Below are 25154 nucleotides of genomic sequence, written 5' to 3'. Positions count from 1 at the left end.
CCTCCCCAACACACACACTTCTCAATCTCTAATAGCAATCATCACTATTCTTACAGTTAGGTCAACATTTTCAGCTTCCACAAATGAGAGAAAATATATGTAATACTTTTCTTTGTTCTTTTCTTTCTTTCTTTCTCTCTCTCTCTCTCTTTCTTTCTTTCTTTCTTTCTTTCTTTCTTTCTTTCTTTCTTTCTTTCTTTCTTTCTTTCTTTCTTTCTTTCTTTCTTTCTTTCTTTCTTTCTTTTGTACCGGGGACTGAACTTACAACCTAGTGCTTGCCAGGCAGGCACTTATGCCACTGAGTTAAATCCCCAGGCCTCTGTACTTGTCTTTCTTGTCTTAGTTCACTTCACATAATGGGATCCTAGTTCCATCTATTATACTATAAATTCCAAGGTTTCATTCTTCCATATGACCAAAGAATATTTCATGATGTATATAAACATTTTCAGTTTTTATCTGTTGTTGTCACCTATGCTAATTCTATAACTTAGTTATCGTGAATGGTTCCACAACAAATGCAAGCAAACTGGTATTTCTATTTTTTGTTTAATTTTTGGGTGCTGGGAATTAAACCCAGGACCTGATGAATGCTAAAGAAGAACTTTACCACAAACAATATTCCACACCCAGTATCACCTTAATGTGCTGATTTTATTTTCCTACAATATATACCCAGAAGTAGATTTATTTTTATACTCAGTAGTAGATTTATTTTTAGTTTTTTGAATAACTTCTATAGTATTCTCTGCAATAGCTGTAACAAATTTACATTGGTACCAAGAATATGTAAAGTTCCTTTTTCTCTTCATCCTTGGAAGCATTTATTTTATTTTATTTTAGATAATGGCCATTCCTGCTGGGATGAGGTGATATTTCATTGTAGTTTCAATTTCCATTTTCCTTATGGCTAATGGTATTAAGTATATTTTCATACATTTGTTGGCGTTGTATTTTATCTTTTGAGGAAAGTTTATTCATATCATCTGCCCATTTTAATTGAATTTTTATGTTATTTTTTGAGTTCTTTATATTTTCTTGGTATTGATCCTTTGTTAGATGAAGTCACCAAGTATTTTTTCCTCATTATATGACTTGTTGCTTCACTTTGTTGATGGTTACCTTTGCTATGCAGAAGCTTTCTATCTTATGTAATGCCATTTTCCTTTTTAAACTTTTGTTTGCTGTTTTGAGTCTTAATAAATAATTTACCTATATCAATATTCTCCAGTTTTCCCTCTATGTTCTCTTCTACTAGTTTCAGGTTTTCAATCAAATTTGAGTTGATTTTTGTATGTTGTGAAAAAGAGATTCGAATTTTATATATATTAGATCTCCAATTTTCCCAGCACTATTTATTTATTTATTTATTGGCACCAGGAATTGAACTCACAACCTCACACTTGCCAGGCAGGTGCTTTATACTGCTGAGCTAAATCCCCAGCCCATCCAGCCAAATTTATTGAAGACACTGTCCCCCAATATATGTTTTTGGGTCTCTTACTGGAATCAACTGTCTGTAGTTGTGTGGGTTTTGTTTCTGGACTCTTCATTCTGTTGCATTGTTCTGTGAGTCTGTTTTAGTGGTAGTGCAATGCTGTTTTGGTTCCTATGGCTCTGTGGTATATCATGAAATCAGATACTTTGATGTCTCTAGTTTTGTTCTTTTTGCTCAAGATTATTTTAGTTCCTCGTAGTTGTTTGTATTTCCTACAAACTTTAGGATTTTTTCCTAAAATTGTTCAGTGAGGAATGTTGTTGGTATTTTGATGGGGACTGCTTTAACAATATTAATTTTTCGAATTTTACATAATTCTACAGGCCTTTGCAAAAGCAGTGAAAAAATATTAAAAAAGAAATATTGTAAAAAGACAGGCAGGGAGAGACTATTATCATTTGATTATTTGATCATTCTTCTTTAAAAAGTTTGAAATGAGTGGCGGGTGTTGGTGAACTCCTGTAATCCCACCACTTGGCGCAGGCTCAAGTAGGCGGATTGCTCCAATTTTTAGATCAGCTGGGTTACATATGGAGTTTAGGTGCAGCCTAAATGATACAGAGAGATACTGTTTCACGAAAACAAACAACAAAAATGTCTGAAATTATCAACAAACTATTAGATACAATGGGGAAGTTCAATGAATTTCCAACTGTAATATTAACTGACAAAAATTAGTAACCTGTGTCTACAGTGTTCACAGTAACCTGTGAACACTGATGTTCACATGAGTAACGCAAGTAGGAAAAGAGCAAAATATATCATTCGTAATAACAATAAAATTATGAAATATCTATGAATTAAAAAGTACAATTAGGAAGGATTTTCCCAATAATGTGACATTTGATATGACATCTGAATGAAAATATAGATGTCATATTTCTGAATGAAAATATAGATGTCTGATAGTCTGGCAAATCTGGGAAAGAAGAGCATTTTGGGCAGAGGAAAGTACAGGGACAAATGACTATATCCTTGTTTTCTTCTGATATCAGGATATTTTTCTTTTGTTTGAATCAACCATATTTTAAATTTGTAAATGCTTATACAGTCTCAGTGTTTTCATGTACCACAGGAGACCATTCTTACAACTAGTTTGGCCGACCCCTTTCATCCTTTTTACTTAACTCCAGTTTTATGCCTTCCAGAAAAAGAGCACTTCTGAGCTTATTCAAGCACTTTTGAGCATACCTGTGTCACTGCCCTTATCACATTGTTTGGAAATTAATTGTAAACTGGATTTTCACATGTTTCTCTTTTAAATTAGTTAATAAACTTCAAAGGCATGGTATTTTTGATGTGAAAATTACTAGGTAACATAGGTGAATTTCTTAGTACCACTTTAGTCTTCTCTGAATTGTTACTTTCAGATTCAACTTGGTATTAAAAACTGTGAGCCTCACTTTCACCCTTCATTCAAGATGATATTCGAACCAATTTTATAATGTTGATTTGAGGGTAAAATGAGTTTACATTTATAAAAAATATGATTATATACTTACTCCCATTTTGTACTGCATGCAGCTCAGTGGTGAGGCATATGGAGAGTGTCATTTTAATAAATATTTACAGAGAAAGTGGGCAAATCCCACACGGGCTGTTGTTTGAAGCAAGGTGCCCTGATTTTGTAGAGGGAGACTGGTATCTGTGAATATAGAGCCACAGGAGATCCCTGGGGAAAGCGGATCTCCTGAAGACACTCTGAATGGTATCTTGGGGAAACCAATGCTTGTGAGTCTATGTGGGGCATTTCTAATTCATTCCCCATGCTGTATTATTTCTCACAACAAAAGGGAAGGCTCTGAGGACTCCAACAGGAGTGAAAGTATCTGTACTCCCTCCCTCTTGCACTGCTTCCTGAGGAGTACACAGAAAACTGGGTCTTCTCATTCATTCAGTCTTCTAAAACTCTTTCATTCAATCAGGTCCTGTCAGCAAGCTAATTTTCGAGGCATTCGGTTTCCTTTACCCAACTGGCATTTGTTACTGACCCAGTGTAGCAACTTTCTGCAATGATGGAAATGTTCAGGACATATACTGTCCAGAATGGAAGCCATTAGCCATATGTAGCCATGCGAATTTGAAATAGGGCTAGTCTGATTAAATAAATGTTTGGTATTTTACTTAATATTAAAATTAACAGTGCAGTTATATACTGTTTTTTTATCATCTGCATTTGCACAGCGCCTAGCTCAAAAGAGGCACTGGGGAATGTTTGTTTAAAAATATTATAAACCTGTTAGCTTTCTTACTTACTGGATTTATACTTGTGAAATGCAGTTTCATCAATCACCTCACGTGTGAGTTAGAGCAACTCTTTGTGTTGGGGAAGGCCTTTGTCTCAGTTTGTTGAAGAAGAACACTGAGGCTAAGTGAATTTAAGTGATTTGTACAAAATTAAAGCTACAATAAGGCCAGGATCTTAGTGGAATCCAGATTTTTCTCTCTTTTTCCATTTCCCTACATTTGATGAAGTTCCTGTGTCTCCTTGGCTGTTCGTGAGCCCTCTCATACTAAAATTTCCACAGATCTCACAATCTTTACCACATCTGAATTTGTGAAAAGTACATGTACATTCATGTTGTGAATTTTAAACTGCTCACATGATACCTTTTATTTCTGATGGATATTTTCAAACAACTTTCTATAGAAGACTCTTGATGGGGTCCATATTTTATCCCTGATTTTAATGTAGGTGATTGGTTAATGCATGTTGCCAAAATCTTAGCTCAAAGACTTTATCTTCCTTCTACTTTCTGTCTGAAGGCTTTCTCTCAAATTCTAGGTATAAATCTGTTCAGCTTTCAGTAATATAACCAGGAAGCATAAGAAAGTTGAGGTTAGGGATCAAGGACAAACCTCAACCAACAGGGATAGAAATCAGGAGATAGATAAATGGCCCTGTCTCCTTGTTCTTCAAAGGGACAATAGTAGAGGTACATAGTCTAAATAGTTCTTTAAAGAGTTTCCAGTGAGATTAAGCTCACCTGTCTCCAAGAGAGAGCCATCAGCTCATTGACATTTTTCTTGGATTCTTCCCTCCCACCCTTTCCTCTTTTCTCGTCTCCACCGTCACTTGTTTTCTTTCAAATAGATTACTAAGTCCTTGCTTCAGGTTCTGTTGTTTGAGACTCTCGATGAAGTCATTACTTAATCATGTCTCTGAAGAGTGACCTCTTCAGAGACAACAGTTTTCCTTGTGTAATTTGTGCCCAGCGGTACTTGAATTCTTGTAATTTCCTTCCCATTACCCATCTGGGCTCACGCATGCCTTCTCCATGCACTATACACATTTACCTGTTTGACATTTTTGGCATTTAGTCATTCTGTACCTCTCAAAAAACGAATCATCTTCCCTATGAAGTCTTCACATATTACCCTTCACTGCCAGTATCAGCACCATCTCTAGGATCCAGTAACACTTTGTACAGTTAACCTTTGTTAGAGCTTTTAGTTCTGTTCTCTGTGAGCTCCTTGAGAGAAGAAATCTATGTAGCAGGGTACTTACTTGAAAATCTATTGCTTAATAAAACCTATAAGGAATGTGTAGGAATTTAGGGCTCATTTTCCATTCAGCCTGTATTTACTGTGTATCTCCTTTATGTTATGTGTCACGCTATATTACGGGGTACAGAAAGGTGAAGAACAACCGGGGTATTAGGGAACTGTAGGCCAAGTGAGTAAGACAGAAGGAAATTATGCATAAAGGATTGTTAAACATTGGGACAGAAGAAAAGCCCAGTGAACCATGTGATTATAGAACTGGTCAGGAAAGGAAACTTTCTAATTCAGTCTGAGTCGATAGTGGCACCGAATGAGTATCCCAGGTATTCTGACAAATACAGAATAAGCCTTTTTAGAATTGAGGGTTGGTGTGGTTGCGGAGGCACAAGAAGGCAGAAGCCATTGAACATCCGTGTGTTTGAGTTTGTGTGGGCGCACAGAGTATAAAGGTGAATACATATATGTCATTTAACACCTTGATGAAACCAAACAAGATAGGTGGTGAGTGCTGGGAAGTCAAGAAATCTGTCCCAAGTCCCTAAAGTTGAGTATCAACTATAGAAAGGTCAAAGTAGTGAGGCTCTGCGGTCAACACGAGGATTCCCATCAGCGGCAGGAGCGTGCTATCCCAACAGACTTGGCCTCAGCGCCCCAGGGCAGCTGAGCATGCTCAGTTGACAGGACGCCGTGGCTCGGTTGCGCGGCGGCGGCTAGATCCAAGCGCAGAAGGCTACCGGCCCGCAAGGGGGCTGCGTTGCGGGGGCGGGGCCTCGGACGCACGTACCGCCTCCCCCACCACGCGGCAGCCTGCCCGGTAGCAGCCCCCGGTTGCCGAGGCAACCGTGGTGCGGCGTCTATCTGAAGGAGCTCTCGTCAGCCCGCGGATCCCATCACCCGCTACCCACTGCCCCGCGGTTTTCGCTTTTCGCGTGGGCTTGGAGAGTGAGTGACAACAAAAAATGGCGGAGCGGAGCCAGACGGCGCCTGAGGCAGGTCTGTGGGGGCGGTCGATTAAAGGAAGGCTGAGGCAATTGGACTATCTTTGGCCTGAGGAACAGAAGACAAGGTCTGGCCCTAGGCTTGAAGAGGCGCCGCTGTGGTTTTGTGCTGTGGGGTAATGACCCCGGGGTCAGGGTTCAAAGGAGGTGTGTACCCCAATGAGTGGCAGGCAGGAACCTCGAAGTCCTGCTGTGGGAGCTCTTGTGTGGGAAGTGTGCACACACTTAAGTGAGCATGGGCCTGGGAAGGACTGGGACAGAGCCCCCTAGTCCTGAGGTACCTGTGGTGAGGGCTGATCCTAGGGACAGGCTGCGTCATGGAGAGTGCACACCCATCCCTGTGGAAGCTACGGAAGGATCCCTGTACCGGCAATATTTGGAGTGGGTTGGGAGCAGGGCGAGGCTGGATTAGAGGAGGCAGGTGCATGTGGAAGGTGTGTTATTTTAATATCAGTACCACTAAGAGGGATTTGCACAGAGCTTTTCTGTGTAGGGTCCTGAGGATTACACCTCATCACTAAGTGTACATATCTTTGTATGTATGCTTAAAAAGACGGGAGGCTTGAGGGAACACCCAGTACCCTAGTCTTTAGGAGTCTACCAGAGGAGGCTGCGGCCTCAGTGTTACTGTATATGGAATCTTGAAGGTCATTCAGAAATCATAAAGGAGTGGTTGTCCACACCTCTGGAACTGGAAGCTTTTAAGGATTAAGGAAATTGACAGGAAGGGAGACCCAGGATTCTGTTTCTGAGAGCATCTTTTGTGGCTATGGCTGGGCTTAGATGGAGCGAGGGAGTGACCTAAAACATCACTGTGATGTCATTACAGTGTTATCAAAGAAAACAAGGGTTTTTATACTTCTATTTATGTGGGAAGGAGTGACAATATCCCTAAAAGGATTCAAGAACCAAAGAACTGGAAGTTCAGCTCAAAGTATACCATTAGAGAGTGTATAAAAAAAACCAGTGGCTTTGGGATTTGTATGGTGGTGGGTGGTCAAAGTAGTATACATATATAAACTTTTTTATATGTACTAAGTAGGTGTGATAGATTGTTTGCAACAGCAACTCTTTTGAGTTATTCCACCCTTGGTGTATGTGATTATGGCAAAACTATACAGGACTGAAAATGGAAACCGAACTATCAGGAGTGTTCCAAGGGATCATTATCTCTCAAGGCTTCTTGCTTTTTCTTTCAATAACTTTTCTGTTTCTTACACAAAGTAATTTTTTCTTTTTACTTATAGTTTTAGCTCCCTCATTACTTAACCATAGTCATTCCTTTATTCATTGGTCTACTCAACAAATATAATATTTACTATATTTACTAAATGCTAACTATATGTGAGACACCAAAGTAGGCACTGGAAAGTGCTTGAACCTCGTTATCTTACCTTGAACTTCGATGTTTTTATAATGCACTTATTACTTTTAAAGTTACTTAATTTAGCAACTTGTGTCATTAATTAGCTGTCTTTTTCAACTATAATGGAAACTCCATAAGAGCTTTATTTTACTAATTGTACATATCTAGAACAGTGTGTAGGCTCTCATATGCTCTCAATAAATGTTAAGTAAGTGAATGTTATAATATTGTCTGAAGGTGGTATTTTACCTAAAATATGATAAGAATTGGATAAATTAAGAGCAAAAGAGTATTCTAGAAAGGGAAACCCATGTGAAAATGCCTGAAAGCAGGGAGACATATATGGGTGCATGTGGGACAATGGGAAGTAAGGTGAAGCCAGATCTTAGAGTACTTGTAGGCTATGTGATAAATTTTGGTCAAAAGTTCTAAGAATAATAGGAAGACATTAAGGACTTTTAAGTGGGAACTTGAAATGATTAGGATCATTAGAAAAATAATTCTGGCTATAGTGGAAAGTAGAAGACGCAGGGAAAATTGTTAGTAACAATGAAGATGAAGAAAGGAATTGATAAATATTTAGGAGATAAATTTAATAGGAGGTAGTAAAATGTCAAGATGAGAGAGAAGAAGAAATCAAAGACTACTCATTTTCTATCCTATACACCTGGACAGTAGCTGGTGTCATTGCTGAGATGGGTAACATTGAGGAGGCTCTAGGCTAGGTTTGAGAGGGACGACTACTTGCTTCATGGCTGCCAGGAGGTGAGCAGCTTTGTTCCATCATGCTCTCCATCATGTGTTTTGCCTCAGCACAGGTCCAGAAATAATGGAGCCATCTGACCATGGGTTTAAACTTCTGAAATCAAGAGCTAAATAAAACTTTCCTTCTTTAACTCATTTATATCAGGTGTTTTGTCACAGTATGGAAAGCTAACACAGATATGTATGAAATGTCTTAAAGGGAGGAGAGGCCTGGGATGTTGTTTTGAGTAGCTGCAGTATTTCCCAGTGACTCCCAAAGAGATTAAGAAGTTATAAAAACAGTGGCATTAGAGTACATCCAAAATAATATTTGAAGATAAGTGGATTGCTCAATGGAATGAATGCTTCCAGGTGATGCAAAACAAAGATTGACAACTAGATTTGACAACAAGGAGGTCATTGGTAATTTTGATGAAGGTAAAGTCCAGATCATCTAACTTCTGATCACTATAAACTGTCTCAATCCTTATTTCTTAATTCAGAGTTCCAAGAGGGAGAATTTCACTATTAGTTAATAGTCCAGTGTTAAGCTTGACTTGAGTTTAATGCTGGCTGGAATCACCTGGTGTAAAATATGGCTGTCTAGTGATTTCTAGTTACAATAGCTAACACTTACAGAATGCTTATTTTTGTTCCAGACAATGTAGGTAAGAGCTTCATGTGTTTTAGTCACTTTAGTTTCATATTACCTATGTTTTATGTGTGAAATGTTGATGCAGAGAAGTTGAACAACTTGCTCAATATTTGGAAAGAATTGTGATAAAATGTATTTTTTCAGGCTATTCTAACATAATAGCTATGATAAAAATTGTTGCCTTACAGAAAATATTTTAAGCATATTCTAGCAAGTTGAAGTGGAAAAAACAGGGGTTCAAATCTTTTGCATAAGCATTGTTTGGTTTCAGTTTTGTTATGTATAAACTGGGGGTAGTAAATACTTCCTTTGTAGGTGAGAATTAGAAATAATGTATGGAAAGTATACAATGTCTTATATCCCTGAAGAAATGGTACTTTAATTGATATGTGGACTGTGTGTGTGTGTGTGTTTTGTTTTTCCTAAAGATTTAGTTGTAGGGGCTGGGGATTTAGCTCAGCGGCATAAGCGCCTGCCTTGTAAGCAGGCAGTCGTGAGTTCGATCCCTGGTACCGATAAAAACGAAAAAGACAAAAAAAAAAAAAAAAAGATTTAGTTGTAAAATCACCTTTATTTATTTATTTTTGGTACTGGGGCTTGAACACACAACCTTCCATTTGCCAGGCAGGCGAGCTAAATCCCCAACCCCAGCCCCATATAAAATCACCTTTAAAGGAAGATTAAAATCAGGTCTGCAATTCCTTATTTGGCAGTTTTGACTATATTTCAGAATACAGATTTTTTTTTATTATGGGAAGGCAGTATAACATATACTGCCAAATACATTACCCTGAAATCAAACACATTAATATCATATCTATATTAATTGATTGCGAATCATGAAGAGTTTCATATAAACTTTGGCCAATTTTTGCTCCTAAATCAATTTTGGCATCAGAGGTAGATATTTGAGGATTTTGAGTTTGTGGAAAATGAATGTATACTTACACTGTTTTACTGTTTTTTAAGAAATGTTCTTAAAAGTTCAAATTTTTTGTCAACTTTATATCTTATGTAACATAAGTGAGCATAGTTTTATTAAAAAATTTTAAAAATACTGTGACAGAAAACACCTTTTTTGACCAAGAAAGTTATGTGTTAATTTCTTCTAAATCTCTGTAAGGTCTAAATGTTACATTTGGATTCAGTTTCAGCATGTTAGTTCAGTGCTACTTTCAAAAAGAAATATTGGAAAGTTATATAATATGTTAAAAAGGTCAGAAGGTGAATATTTTATGTACAGATTAACAAAATTATAGTTTTGACTTTGAATCATTTAAGAACAGCATTTATGTGAGTTTTAGAGTCTTTTGATTGTTAAATTTCATCAATGAAGTGTTAAATTTAATATTGATTTAAGAAAGATTTCATTCTTAGATGAGTTTGATATTTCTGATTATAAAAAATTATTTCAAGTATGAAAGCTTGAAATAATTCGCTGATAGTGTTCACCATATGGGAATATGCTAATTGTCACTCTTTGTATTTCTCATTTATTTAATGGAATCTGTAAAAGAAATTTCTTTCAGATTCTAAAGGAAGATGCTCTTATTTGTCCTATCTATATTTATAAACTATTGATTGTGACCCTTTGTGCCTCTAAACAAGCTTTCAAAATAACATATTTGAATACTAACTGAAGGGAAAAAATAAAAAAAATACAAATAGACTCCTAAAATTTTACACAGCATTAAAAATTTATATTACTAAATATTTTCAACAGTGTTATTGGGGAAGGGAAAAGGAAAAACAGCCTGCCAGTATACTTTTCTTGCCTTTATTTCAAAGTAATATATGACCTCTGGATCATGGTTCTCTGGAAAAAAACCACGTTGAGTGTGATACTCATTTTTTTCCCAAAACATTTTTTATTCTTATATTACATTTATGTATCCATGTCAATTAAAAATGCTTGGAAAGTAGTTACAAAGAGGTATGCTTGTACTGGATAAATGCCTACATTGGAAGGTCTGTCACAGTGCCACTGGATGATGTGACATGGGCCTTATAGTGTTTGTCAGTAGTTTTTTGCTCTCAGGATTTGGTATGGGCACAGTCAGGGCATTTAAAAAATATTAGTTCATTAAAAAATGCATTTAGTGCTTTCTGTATTCCAAACATTGTACTAAATTCTAGAAACTTCAGAGATGTATTGGGCAAAGTCTCTGACTTAAAGTGGTTTCTATCCTGGTGAAGGAATAGTTAGAAAATTATAATTCAGGCATTATAGAATTGTGCATACAACTCTAAAGCCAGAGAATGATTTCCTGATAGTCTAGGGGTGGTGGCAATGGTAGTTCAGGAAGGCCTGTTAAAGCAAGAGACAGATGCCTTGAATGATGAGAAGGAGTTAGCCCAATGAAAGTGGTAGGCAGAAGGGTATAGGAGTGAAGAAATGAGGAGCAGAGTAGTGTAGGGGCATGGGTAAACTATGAGGTAAGAATACAGAGTTCATTCAGGATGTTGCTAAAATTTCTCACCTATTAACAGAACTAAAAACTATATTCTTTTCCCCATTCTTGTTCTGAAGTCATTGATCTTTTTGGCTGTGTAATGAAGAACAATGAATTCTTTTCCATGAGAATGCATGCTAAATAGACACAACAGAGATTTAAAAATGATTTCCAGAAATTCTGAAGCTCAGGTTAGTAGTTCTTCTTTTTATTAGTTAAGAGGTTCTTTTTAAAAATTTGGACTTTTTTTTCTGTCACTGGGTATTGAACAGATGGCCTGAATAGTGAGCCACATTTCCAGACAGTTTTTATGTTTTAATTCGTGATAGGGTCTTGTTATAATCACTAAATTGTCCAGGCTAGATTTGAATTAGGTCTCCTTCTCTAGGATTACAGGTGTGTACCACCATGTCCAACTAAGAATATGACATCTTCAAGGTAGGAATACTTTGTAGGAAATGGCTGAGTTAATGAGATCTCTGTCAAAACAGATCTCTAATGCAGAACCCTAAATTATTTGGATTATTAGTGTGTCTTATACTATTTGGTTCTTTATGGTTTACTTTGTTTATGCTTTCTCTACTTTTGCCTCACAGTAGACCTGAAGAAAGAATTTAAGATTACAAATGTGTATTCAAGATAGATTAAATGATTAATTCAGACTCTATAGTTGGAAATAGGTCTGATTGATACCAAAGCTTATGTTCTTTCCATTCCTTTTCTCCAGTTTGATGCCATGAGAAAGACTATAGCATGCAGTAGGGGAAGAGTGAACTGTTACTCTTCTAACAATTGTTAAATAAGTGTTAGAGGTTAAAGAACTGACCTCGGGTCATACAACTAGTAAGAAGAGAATCTAGGACTGTAACACCATTTCCTGATTTCCTTTCATTAAATCAGGCCTATCTGACTCGAACGCCAAACCAATAGGAGCACCTCACTCTACTTCCAAACTTTATTTACTAGTTGTGAAATATTGCTAGTGAAGGAAGGGAATAGGCACACAGAAGGATTTAAAATAACACAAATTTTCTTCCATAGAGTAAGAGATAATGTGTATGTTCTCAGCAAATATTTTAGACATAAAGTACATAGTCTTTTTGAATTAGTCCAATATGGGTTTAATGAAATTTCTCATATTAGAAATACATGCGTTTAAACCTGTTGAATTAGTGCTGGATGTTTTAAGGACTAAAACGGCAATTAATGCATGACTCATAGTGGGCATTTAGTATTTGTGCATCAAACAAATGAGGATTTGCTAATCTATAAATTTTAGATTAAATATTTGAGTTTGGGCTGTTGAAAATTGAGGGTTTAACACTTAAGAAGGAAAAAGAAGTAACTTCTTTTTGTAACATCTTACAAACAAAACATTTTAGTTGAAAATGCAAACATAATTTGTGAATTGGGAATGGAACAGGGACATTTAAAACCTTGTTTAAAGTCAGGAATAGTAGCTCACATCTGTAATTCCACCTCTCTGAAAGACTGAGGCAGGAGGACTGCAAGTTTGAACCCAACATGAACAATTTAGTAACTTCATGAGACATTGCCACAAATAAAGAATGTGACATGATGTCTTAGCTCTTTGGGAAAGGAGAATTAGAGGAGGGATGGGGAAGAGGAGGGATTAAGGAAAAGGAAGCAAGTTATATTATGTACCTGTACTGATTCCCCAAGATGACATTAAAATGCATTTGCATCAAACATGTATTAATAAAATGACAGCAACAGCAACAATGGCTTGGGCATGTAGCTCTGTGTGAAGGTGCTGGGTTCAGTTACCATACTCAGTACCATTAAAAAGATCATGTTTGGATGTGTCCATCTCTTTTAGTAGCAGAGTGTGGGAAATAGGGTATGTACTTTGGAATTATACAGACAGGATTTAAAATCTAACTCTATCATGTAATGTGTACTTGTGCTTCTCTGAGACTCATTTTCTTCATTTCAAATATACGAATCCTTTACCCAATAAAGTTAATAAAGTGTGTGCAATTCATATAGAGAATGGAACTCTTTAGCTAACCTATTGAATTAATTTGTTGCTTCCATTTTCTGAGACATGCAGCTTTTTTATGTTTAAAGACCTTCTCTGATCATGTAGCTGCTGTAAGAAAGTAATTTTATATATGTGGAGTATGAATGGAACATTAGTCTTAGTGTTATAATAAATAGATTAAGAAAAACATAAAAATAACTTTTTTATTTTAAAGAGAATAAAACCAAGCAAAATGAAACAGAACAGTGCCAACCAAAACAACACTGTGTGATACAGGGCTTCAAAACAAGATAATACGAAATAAACAACAGCCACCACAATGCCTCCCACCATCCTCTAAACAGCTGTCCATACCATCAAATACAGGAAAATCAAAACAAACAGAATAGAACCAACAGAAACAAAACAATGGACCTAATATAGGACCTCAAAACAAGACCATAGCAAATTGAAAATAACTACCACAAATTCATCCTGCCATTCCTGAAATGGCTGCCCATGCTATCAGATACAAAATTAAACAAGACAAAACAGAATAAAACCAAACCAAACCAAACAATGAAAACACTACAGGACTTCAAAACAAGACAGGGAATCAACAGTGGCTACCGCCTTCCAAAGGAGATCTTCCATAGATAGCATACTGGGAATTGTTATGTTCTAAATAGATGATCAGATTACCAGCTTTAGGCCTGCAAAGTCAATTAAACACTAAACACTACAAACATTAAGTTGTATTTTACTTCAGTAGCCATAATCTCAGCCTGTGTTTCTCTGGATCAGTTGGTCACTTATACCATAGGGGAATCTTGGCATCTTGTCCTCCCCATAGCCCTTGTGCGGCACTGACTTACACGAAGTGAATGGCTTCTTGATCTCTTCCCTGCCCAAAATAACTTTAATTAAAGTTAACTTTTAAGTATACTAAGGTTGTTACCAGGGTACCACCAATGAGAGTAGCAGTGATTTTCAGAAATGCTTGCAAACTTTTTGCAACCTGATGAAAATTATTGTAAATGTTTTTAACCTTCCTAAGAAAAACCCTAATATTATGTGAGTTTTGATTTGAATCTCAGTATCACATGTATTATAGGGCTGGATTAAGAATTAAGTGAGTAAATAAAGTAGGTAATTTTATTTCTCTAATGATATTTCTTGCTGTTAGAGTGACAAATACACCCTTATCCTGTTAGTTTAACGTAAACTGTGTGTAGTTTAGTGTTTATCTTTATGAAAGTCACTTTCCGTTATATACTGAGGAGACATTTATGATCTAGTTTATTTAATTCATATTATATGATAAAGTCTTAGGGAAGAGGCATTTTCTTTCCTTTTAACATACATTTGCCAAGTAGGGATTAATTTTAAGTTGTAGTATGCTGATTAGATCTTTTCTGCTACTGGCAAATTTTTCATTCTGACTAGATAAATGCGTGTTCCTTCAATTAAGTAATAGTACGTAATTGAGGTGCTGCATATATTTTTCACTGAAATCTAAAAAAGGTATGTTCTGAGACAATTGGTATTGTAACCAACTACTAAACCACATTATGATCTCAGGGATTAGATGGTTAAGTCGGGGTTGAGGGAAGGTGGAAAAACTTTATCATATGTGCATTCTTACTTCAAAGTGATTTCAGCTGGCAAAAACTTGCTCTCAGAAAATTTACATTTAAATAGTGTAATCCTGATGAAATGGAGTAAGTAAAATTTTCTTCAGTTATCCAGTTTTAATGCCATTTTACATTAGGTTATCAAAAGTTTCCAGCTCACCTTGAAAATGTGCTACTCACTTAAAACTGTGTGGATATGCTCTTTAGCTATTAGAGTGACAAAAATATCCTTATTAGACTGCACCTAGAGTGCATGCCTATAATCCTAGCACTCTGGAGGCTGAGGCAGGAGGATTGCTGTAAGTTCTCAGTCAGCCTGGGCTATACAGTAAGTTAAGGACCAGCCTAAATTACCTTGTGAGACTGTCTTAAAACAAAAATAAAAGCAAAAACAAAGAGCAGAACCAAAAAACAAAAACAAAAATGAACAAATGAACAAAACTGAAAAAAAAAAAAACCCCTTCATTTTGGGGGTATTTGCTTTGCAAAATACATATTTAGAAACTTTAGAAATGTTGATCATTATTCAAAAAGAGATAATCAGGTTGATAAATTCATTTTGTTTGTACACCAGTAAACTAAATGTTTTCATAGTGCTGATTTTTGAAAAGATTTTTTCTTAAGTATCTATTCTCCTCAAAATTCTAAAGATTGTAAATTAGGCAAACTCACTAAACATATCAGTTCTAGCTTTCCTGAATTCTTTGGCTAACAGGTTTGCTTATCTTTGTCTTGCTGCAGAGCTTGGCCTATTGAATTAACCCTAGATCTTTAGCACTTTTATTTCTTCTTGTCTATTTTATTTTGTCCCTGTTTCTGTCTCTCTCTTTCTCTCTCTCTGTCTCCATTTCTCTTTCGCCATTTTTCACTGTTGCTTTCATGTGGCTGTGAATCTGGCAGGCCAGTAGACACTTGTGGTGTGTAAGTATTTCAGTTCTAAAATGAATATGTTTTTTACCATTACCAACTACTTTGAGAATTAAGAATATTGGGCTGGGGCTGGGATTTAGCTTAGTGGCATAAGCGCCTGCCTGGCAAGCTCGAGGTCATTAGTTCGATCCCGGCACCAAATAAATAAATAAATAAATAAAACCATATAAAAATTAAAACAAAGAATATTGGGGCTGGGAATGTGGCTTAGTGGTAGAGCGCTTGCCTTGCATGACCCTGGGTTTGATCCTCAGTGCCATACGTAGACACACACACACACACACACACACACACACACACACGCACAAATATTAGTGCTACAGTTCATAATAGCTAAGTTTTGGAAGTAGTATATATGTCCATCAAAAGAATGGATAAAAAATGGTATTTTTTATTTTAAAGAAAAAACAATAAAAATAAGGGTACAAAGTTTCAAAATAAGATTGTGGGAGAGTAACAATGGTTAGTACATTGCATATTATTATCATCAAAGTAGTTGCTCATATTAGGTATGAAAAACTGATCAAACAATATAACAAAAACCTTTCTTTTCAATAAACTAATAACAATTAGTAGTATAACTACTATTTTGTGTGTATATATTTACCTATATGTGTATATGTATATATATATATGAATGTATATAGATATAGATACATATGTATATATGTATATATATATATTCATATATATCCCTTCATTTTCCCTTTCATATATTTCCCTTCATTTTTACCTTTTCCTATCCCAATTTCTCTTTCCTTTTGAACAGTTTCTTCATATTTCACAATATCTATTGTGCATTTTGGATCTTATTTACGCTTTCAGCTTGTGAGTCTGATTTATTTTACTAATAAGTATGATCTCAAGTTGTATCCATTTATCTAGAAAAGCCTTGAGTTTATCCTTCTTTATAGCTGAATAGTACTCCATTATATAAAAATACCACATCTTTTTATCCATTCATCAGTTGATGGGCATTTGGGTGGTTTCTAAGATTTAGCTATTACAAATTATGCTGCTACAAACATGGGTGCACATATATCACTATGATATGATGTTTTTAATTCTTCTGGGAAAATACCCAGAAGGAGAATAGCTGAGTTGAATGGGGCCTGTACTCCAAAAATGGTATTTATACACAGTGAAGTACTACTCTACTATAAAGGATAAACTTGAGTCACTTGTAGGAAAATAGATGGACCTTGAGAATACAATGTTAAGTGAAATAAATCTGACACACAAGCTTAAATATTGCATGATTTCTCTTATATGTGAAACCTAAAATATAAAGAGAAAAATAAAAGATATACAGTAGTAAGTAGGGAGTTAGATTTTTCTCAAAGAATGGGGGATTAAGAAATAAAGGAATTGGAAAGGAAGGAGTGGGGAAGTGGAAAAAAAGAATTGATATGTGTTATGTTTATGGACCAGCTACCCACAAGGAATGGAATTGTGTACTAAAAGCATGCCCTATTAAAAAATAAAAATTGAAAAATTAATTATGTAAAAAACTACAGGAAACAATGATGGAATTGAAAAATTAGCATCTTTTGTTTTAAACATTTATTTTTAAATAAATATGCTACCAAATAAGAATATTTAGCACTAAAGAAAGAAATAGGCTAGGAAACATAGCTTAAAAAATGTGTATGGAATGTCTGAAAATCAGATGTGCCTTTTGAATATGGTAGCCCAGATAAATCAGGGTTTAAAATTCACTCTTTATTCATATTAGTTTTCTGAATCTAAGAAAATTGATTTTGATGAAAATTAAAGCAGTCTTTGGATGGCACCATATTTCAAAAGTCTGAAACTGTCTCTCTCTGCAAACTTTACTCATTTTGTAAAAGGATAGTTACATAGAATTTAAATAAACATTTATTGCAAGTTTTGTTTTTGAACTATATTTATCAGATTCTTTCTTGTTTCTAGTTACTTTGTGCTTATTTTTCTTAATTTTGTTCACTTTTCCTTTCAAGATAATAAGCAGATTTATATAAGGCACAAAGTAATATAAGGTCAGTGAATTTCTTTTTTTTTATTTTATTTAAAAGGAAAAAGAAAAAACAAAACAAAACAAAGCAGTGTAAGGGTACAAGTAATACAGAACTACAAAAAAAAAAACCAGCAAGAAATCACCAGTTAATAGATTACATATTATCATCTTAGAGATAGTTGCTCAAGTTACAGTATCAAAGCATACTAAGTGGACATTAAAACAGTGAGACTGCAAAGAGTTGTGTTCAATGATCCAACCAAAAACATTAATATGGTCAGCTATTTAACACCCCTAAACACACTTGCTGTTGTATCCTTTAGAGCACTTTTTTCCCTCTCATTTTACAACAAAATTAACACATTTTGGGTTTTATTACTCCTTAGTTCTTATTACTTTTTTTGGGAGAGAATAAAGTCAAATATGGCAAAACAAAGCTGTCAGTCCAAACTAAGGATAGACATAGTACATGATATAAGAACAGAGTACAAGGTTATCAACGATGGTTACCATAATGTCTCTTGTTTCCTTAAAAAGAATTGTCTATCTCATTAGGTATTATAAAGTTGAACAAAACAGTACAGAACCAGACCAATAAAACTTAAACATTGTAAACATTACAGGACTTGCCAAAGGAGACAACAGTCAAACCAGAATGGGCATCTTAGTGAATCTTATTGCCTTCAAAGTAGTTGCCTATACCCTCAAACTTGATACTATCATACAAAATGGAACAGAGTCTAATCAGTCAAAACAAGATAGTGGGAGTATTACAGGACTTCAAAACAAGTTAATAGGAAATAAAAAAAAACTTACTATTATATATCCTGCTAATTTTTTAATTTTTCCCCTTAATAAAAAAAACATAAAAAATAACTAAATAATTTTTTAATGAATAAGGGAGAGATTGAAATAAAAGAGGACATAACAATATAACAATACAGGTCAAAGCATGAGTGTTTCAGTAACCTAGTGCTTCACCACCAAATAACCTGACTTAATAGTAGTTGCCATAGTGTCTGTCCTTTTCCTTGAAATATTTGAATAAGACTTCATATACTATAGCTTCAAATATTTCCCTATCAACAAGCCCAGAATAAAGCCTTTCCAATTAATAAGTGAAAACTTTATAAGGCTTCAAGGCCACATAATGGGGAATCATGATTACCACATTTTTATATAATTGAATCATTACTTACATTAGGGAAACTATTCGGTATTCACACATGCGAGATTGATTTATTTCACTTATGAGTATGGTCTCAAGCTGCGCCCATTTATTGATTAAATATCTCAATGTGATTCTTCTTTATAGCTGAGTAATACTCCATTGTATAGAAATACCACAACTTTTTTATCCATTCCTCAGTTGATGGACACTTGGGTTGTTTCCAAGATCTGGCAATTACAAATTGTGCTGCTATAAACATAGGTGCACATATATCACTGTGGTATGATGCTTTCAGTTCTTCTGGGAATATGCCTAGAAGTGGAATAGCTGGAATAAAGGGGACTTCCAATCCCAGCTTTTTGAGAAATCTCCAGACTGACCTTCACAAAGGTTGTACCAGTCTACACTCCTACCAACAGTGTAGGAGAGTTCCTTTTTCCCCACAGCCTCTCCAGCATTTTTTGTTGTTGGTTTTTTTGATCTTGGCCATTCTTTCAGGAGTGAGATGGTATCTCAGTGTGGTTTTAATTTGCATTTCTCTAATGACTAATGATGATGAACATTTTTTCATGTATGTATTTGCCATTTGTATTTCTTCATGTGAGAAGTGTGTATTCATCTCAGATGCCCATTTTTGGATTGGATCTTTGAATATTGGGGGTCTGAGTTTTTTTAATTCTTTATATGTTTTAGATAAGAGTCCCTTGTCTGAGAGAGTTCACTAAAATCTTTTCCCAGTTTGTGGGTTTTCTTTTCACTATGCTGGAGATTTCTTTTGACATGCAGAAACTTTTTAATAAGAAGTGGTCCCAGTTATTGATTCTGGGAAGTATTTCCCATGCGGTTTGAGTCCTGTTCATGAATTCTCTACCTACTCCAATGTCTTCAAGGTTTCTACCCAATTTGTCTTCCAATGGATTTAATGTTTCTGTTTTAATATTCAGATCTTTGACTCATTTAGATTTTAATTTAGTACATGGTGATAGACATGGGTCTAGCTTTAGTTTTCGGCAAATGGAGAGCCAGTTTTTCCAGCACCATTTATTAAAGAGACTGTCGTTCTTGCAGTGAACCTGCTTGCCTCCTTTATCAAAGATAAGGTGGTTGAGTGTGTTTGTAGTTGTGGTTGTATTGATCTTCGGCTCTGTTTTGATTCCAATACCATGTTGATTTTACTACTGTTGCTTTGTAGAATAACTTCAAGTCAGGGATTGTGATGCCTCCTGCCTTGCCTTTGCTGCTTAGAATTGCCTTTGCTATTCTAGGTCTCTTCTGGTTCCAGATGAATTTTAGTAGTGATTTCTCTAGATCTATAAGGTATGTTGATGGTATTTCTATTGGGATTGCATTGAATCTGTATAACAGTTTTGGGAGAATGGCCATTTTCAAAATGTTTGTTCTTCCTATCCATGAGCCAGGGATGTCTTTCCATTTTCTGAGCTCATCTTCAATTTCTTTTTTCAGTGTATTATAATTTTCCCTGTATAGGTCTTTCACTTCTTTCATAAGGGTAATTCCTAAATATTTCATTTTTTTGCTTCTAGTGTGAAGAGTGTGGTTTCTCTTATTTCCCTGTGTTTTTGTTGTTAGTGTATAGGAATGCTATTGATTTCTGAGCATTGATTTTGTATCCTGCTACATTACTGAATTTATTTATTGTATCTAAGAGTCTTTCAACAGAGTTTAGGGGGTCTTCTATATAGAGTATCATGTCATCTGCAAACAATGATAATTTAACTTCTTCTTTTCCTATCCTTACCCCTTTTATTCCTCTCTCTTGCCTAATTGCTCAGGCTAGTACTTCCAGTACTATATTAAATAGGAGTGGTGAAAAAGGACATCCTTGTCTTGTGCCTGATTTTAAAGTAAAGGCTTTCAATTTTTGGCCATTTAGTATGATGCTGGCTGTTGGTTTGTCATAAATGGCCTTTATTATATTGAGGTAAAGACCATCTATTCCAATTTTCTGTAAAGTTCTTATCATGAATGAATGTTGGACCTTATCGAAGGCTTTTTCTGCATCTATAGAAATGATCATGTGATTCTTACTTTTGGTTTTATTGATATGGTGGATTACATTTATTGATTTATGTATGTTGAACCATCCTTGCATTTCTGGGATGAATCCCACTTGGTCATGGTGTATACTCTTCTTGATGATTTGCTGCATCCTATTTGCCAATATTTTATTGAGGATTTTTGCATCTGTTTTCATTAGAGAGATTGGTCTATAGCTCTCTTTTTTAATTGGGTCTTTCTCAGGTTTTGGTACTAGAGTAATATTTGCTTCCAGGAATGACTTAGGAAGGATTGCTTCCATTTCAATTTCATTGAATAGTTTGAGGAGTGTCAGCATTGGGTCTTCTTTGTATTTCTTGTGGAATTCTGCAGTGAATCCATCTGGGCCTGGGCACTTCTTTGTAAGTAAGGACTTAATTACATTTTTAATTTCATTAACAGAGATTGGGTTATTCAACAGTTTTACATCTTCTTGATCTAGCTTTGGTACTTCATATGTTTCTAAGAATCTGTCTATTTCTTCTGTGTTTTCAAACCTTTGAGAGTAGAAGTTTTTGAAATAGGTGTTGATGATCTTCGGTATTTCTGTTGGGTCTGTAGTGATTTCACCTTTTTCATTTCTTATTGCATGAAATTGAGCTTTTTCTTCCCTTTTTAAAATAAGGTTGGCTAGGGGCTTATCAATTTTATTTATTCTTTCAAACAACCAACTTTTTGATTCGTTGATTCTTTGGATTGTTTTCTTAGTCTCTATTGTGTTGATTTCTGCTCTGATTTTTATAATTTCCTCTCTTCTTTTGGCTTTGGGCTTGACTTGCTCTTCTTTTTCTAGCTCTTTGAGGTGTAGCATCAAGATATTTATTTGTATTCGTTCTGTTTTCCTGATGTGGGAAATCAGTTCAATAAATTTTCCTCTGAGGACGGCTTTCATTGCATCCCACAGATTCCCGTAAGTTGTGTCTGCATTTTCATTTTCTTTTAGGTATTGTTTAATTTCTTCTTTAAATTCTTCTGTTACCCACTGATTACTCAAGAGTGTGTTATTCATTTTCATGTGTTTGTGGGATTTTTGCAGTATCTTTTATCATTAATTTCTAATTTCAGAGTGCTATGATCCGATAACATGCAAGGGATGATTTCAACTCTTTTGCATTTGTTTAAATATGTTCTGTGAGCTAATATATGGTCTGTTTTAGAGAATGATCCATGTACTGCTGAGAAGAATGTGTATTCTGATGTTGTTGGTTGGAACATTCAGTATATGTCTATCAAATCCATTTGTTCACAGGTGTGATTCAGTTCTGTTATTTCTTTGCTCATTTTCTGTCTGGTTGATCTGTGCCTTGGTGTCAATGGCGTATTAAGGTCTCCTGTTACAATTGTGTTACTGATAATTTGAGTTTTCATTTCTGTTCCTAGTTGTTTTATATAACTGGGTGCTCTGGAGTTTGGTGCATATATATTTAAGATAGTTATCTCTTCCTCTTGGAGTTTTCCCCTAACGAGTATGTAGTGACCTTCTTTGTCATTCATGGTCATTGTTGGTTTAAAGTTCATGTTGTCTGCAAACAGAATGGCTACTCCTGCTTTTTTTTGGATTCCTGCTGCATGAAGTATTGTTTTCCATCCTTTGACTTTCAGTCTGTGGGTATCCTTCTGGGTTAGATGGGTTTCCTGTAAACAGCATATGGTTGGATTTTGTTTCTTGATCCATTCTGCTAGTCTGTTTCTTTTGATTGGTGCATTGAGACCATTTACATTAATGGTTATTACTGTTTAATGCTCGTTTATTTTTGTCTTTATCTTTCTATTCTGTTTAATTATCTGCTTTGCTTAGTGGTTTTTTCCTTTGTGTATCTAAACTGTCTTTCAATATTTTTTGGAGGATTTGTTTGGTGTTCATGAAGTTCTTCAGCTGTTCTTTGTCATGGAAGTATTATATTTCACCATCAATTTTGAATGATAGTTTTGCAGGATACATCAGTCTAGGTTGGAAATCATTTTGCTTTAGGATCTGGAATACTTCACTCCATGCTCTTCTTGACTTTATTGTTTGTGCTGAGAAGTCTGCTGTGATTCTGATAGGTTTTCCTTTATAAGTGATCTGTCTTTTCTCTCTGACAGCTTTTAATAATCTATTCTTGTGTTGGATTTCTTAGATGGTGATTATTATATGTCTGGGTGTAGTTTTATTTTGGTTATGACTATTTGGTGTTGTATATGCTTCACTGATCCTGATTTCGGTTTCTGATCTCATGCTTGGGAAATTTTCAGCTATTACTTCTCTAAATATCCTCTTGACATCCTTTATGTTGTCTCCTTCTTTTTCATTAATCCCTATCAATCTTATATTATTTTTCTTTGCATCGTCTTGCAGTTGTTGAATTGTTGTTTCCTGATTCCTTGTTATTTTTAAAAGATTTTTCCTTTCCTGTTCACTAGCTGAAATCGTCTTTAAGGTCTGAAATTCTATCTTCACTTTCATTGAGGCAGTTTTTACCACTTTCAGTGGAGTTTTTTATTTCCTGTATATCTCTGTGCATCTGCATTATGTAGTCTGTTTGTTTCTTATATTGCTCGTCTAGGGATTCTATCTTTTTGTTTAGTTCCTCCAATTTTTTATCTGTGTTTTCTTTAGATATATTCAGAATCACTTTCATTTCTTTTATCATTTCGTCTTTTACTTGGGAGATTATTTTGAGTTTGAATTCCTTTAAAGCTTCCTGAAGTTGCTTGTTTATTTCAGTTGCTATTATGTCCGATATTTGATGTATATGGCATTTATTTTCTTCTATATACATCACTCCTAAGGTTTCTTTGAATGGGCTGGAGTTTTGAGATTGTGATTTGGTCTTTCGTTTTGTGATTTGCCTATATTTCTGTGTTTCAAATGTTTTGAGTGTTATTCTAAGGCTTCCTCAGGGTCTCCTCAGGAAATCCTCCTCTATGCCCTCAGCTCCTGGGACTCTGGCACCCAGGTCCCTGGATTGATAGAGGGTCACTGTGGGTGGAGCATGCCGGCTCAAGCCCAGCCCCTGGAACCGATGGGGCCCGGCTGCTTGCTTAGCATGCCACAGTCCGCCAAGCACAGCCAGGAGAGGGGAGGCTGATACCTGCTCCTGGGACCTGCTGCACTGTTCCAGTGCACCCACAAGACACGAGGTTCCCTGGCCGGGGCCGAGAGAGGGTCTCAAACTAGCTGGACTCAGGGGAAAGTGCTCAGGGCACTTATGCCAGGCCGCTGGGCCTCTGGAACTGATAGCACCTGCCTGCTTGCCTAGAACTCCACACTCCCCTAAGCACAATGGGTAACGGGGAGCCTCTAACAGTTTTTAATGTTCTGTTCTTATATTGAATTTCTGGTATGTTGATTATTATATTTCTGGGTGTAGATTCATTTTGGTTATGGCTAATTGGAGTTCTGTATGATTCAGTTACCTGCGTGTCAGTTTCATTTCCCATGTTTGGAGATTTTCTGCTACTAGTCCTATAGTCTTTTAATATCATTTGTGTTGTCACCTTTTTTGTTTATACCTATGAATCTAATGTTGTCTTTCTTTGCATCATCTTGGAACTATTGAATTATTATTTCCAGATTACTTTTTGTTTTTAAAGGATCTTGCCTTTCCTGTTCATTAGCTGCAATCTTGTCTTTGAGGTCTGAAGGTCTATCTTTACATTCATTGAGGCAGTTTTTCCAGCTTGTGATGGAATTTTTGATTTCCTGGATATATCTTTGAGTCTGTTTTATGCATTCTGATTCTTCCTTATATTGTTCATTCAAGGTTTCCATCCCTTGGCAGTGCTGTTATATTTTTTTAACTATGTCTTTTTTAGATGTGTTCAGCATTTCTTTCATTACATTTATCATTTATTGTTTTACCTGGGAGATTATTTCTCATCTGATTTCCTTTACAACTTCATTGTGTTGTTTCTTTACTTCAGTTAATATTATTTCAAAAGTGTATATTTCAAGTGTATAATTTACCCTTTAATCTATGTCCATGTCTTCTAGGCTTGTTTAATGTGGGCTGGAGGCTTGAGATTGCATGTTGTTCTTTTGCCATTTTCCTGTATTCCCCCGGGGAAGCTGAATGCTAGGTCTCATTTGCGTCCTAGTTCAGAATGTCTGTCTGTATACTGCCAACAGTTGGGTGGGGATCATTAAGCAGGCCTGACCAGGTCTGTAATGCCACTTGAAG

General features: G+C 35.6%; 1 protein-coding gene across 5 annotated transcripts in view; it reads left to right on the top strand.

Moving 5' to 3' along the window:
- The first annotated feature begins 5694 nt into the window (after positions 1–5694).
- The window catches only part of Agbl4 (AGBL carboxypeptidase 4), a 1435759-nt gene continuing 1416299 nt past the window's right edge, over positions 5695–25154 (top strand). For all 5 annotated transcript variants that reach the window (XM_063236476.1, XM_063236477.1, XM_063236475.1 and 2 more), the window contains exon 1: positions 5695–5995. In XM_063236476.1, coding sequence (XP_063092546.1) covers positions 5962–5995 — 34 coding nt within the window. In that variant the 5' untranslated portion in view covers positions 5695–5961. The remainder of the gene's footprint in view (positions 5996–25154) is intronic.

This window comes from Cavia porcellus, unplaced genomic scaffold (genome assembly GCF_034190915.1).
Source record: "Cavia porcellus strain 051 isolate PalLab524CR breed Dunkin Hartley unplaced genomic scaffold, mCavPor4.1 scaffold_25, whole genome shotgun sequence".
NCBI classification, from domain to species: Eukaryota; Metazoa; Chordata; class Mammalia; order Rodentia; family Caviidae; genus Cavia; species Cavia porcellus.
The sequence above is the reverse complement of the archived record's forward strand: the minus strand, read 5'-3'. Positions and strand labels throughout refer to the sequence as shown.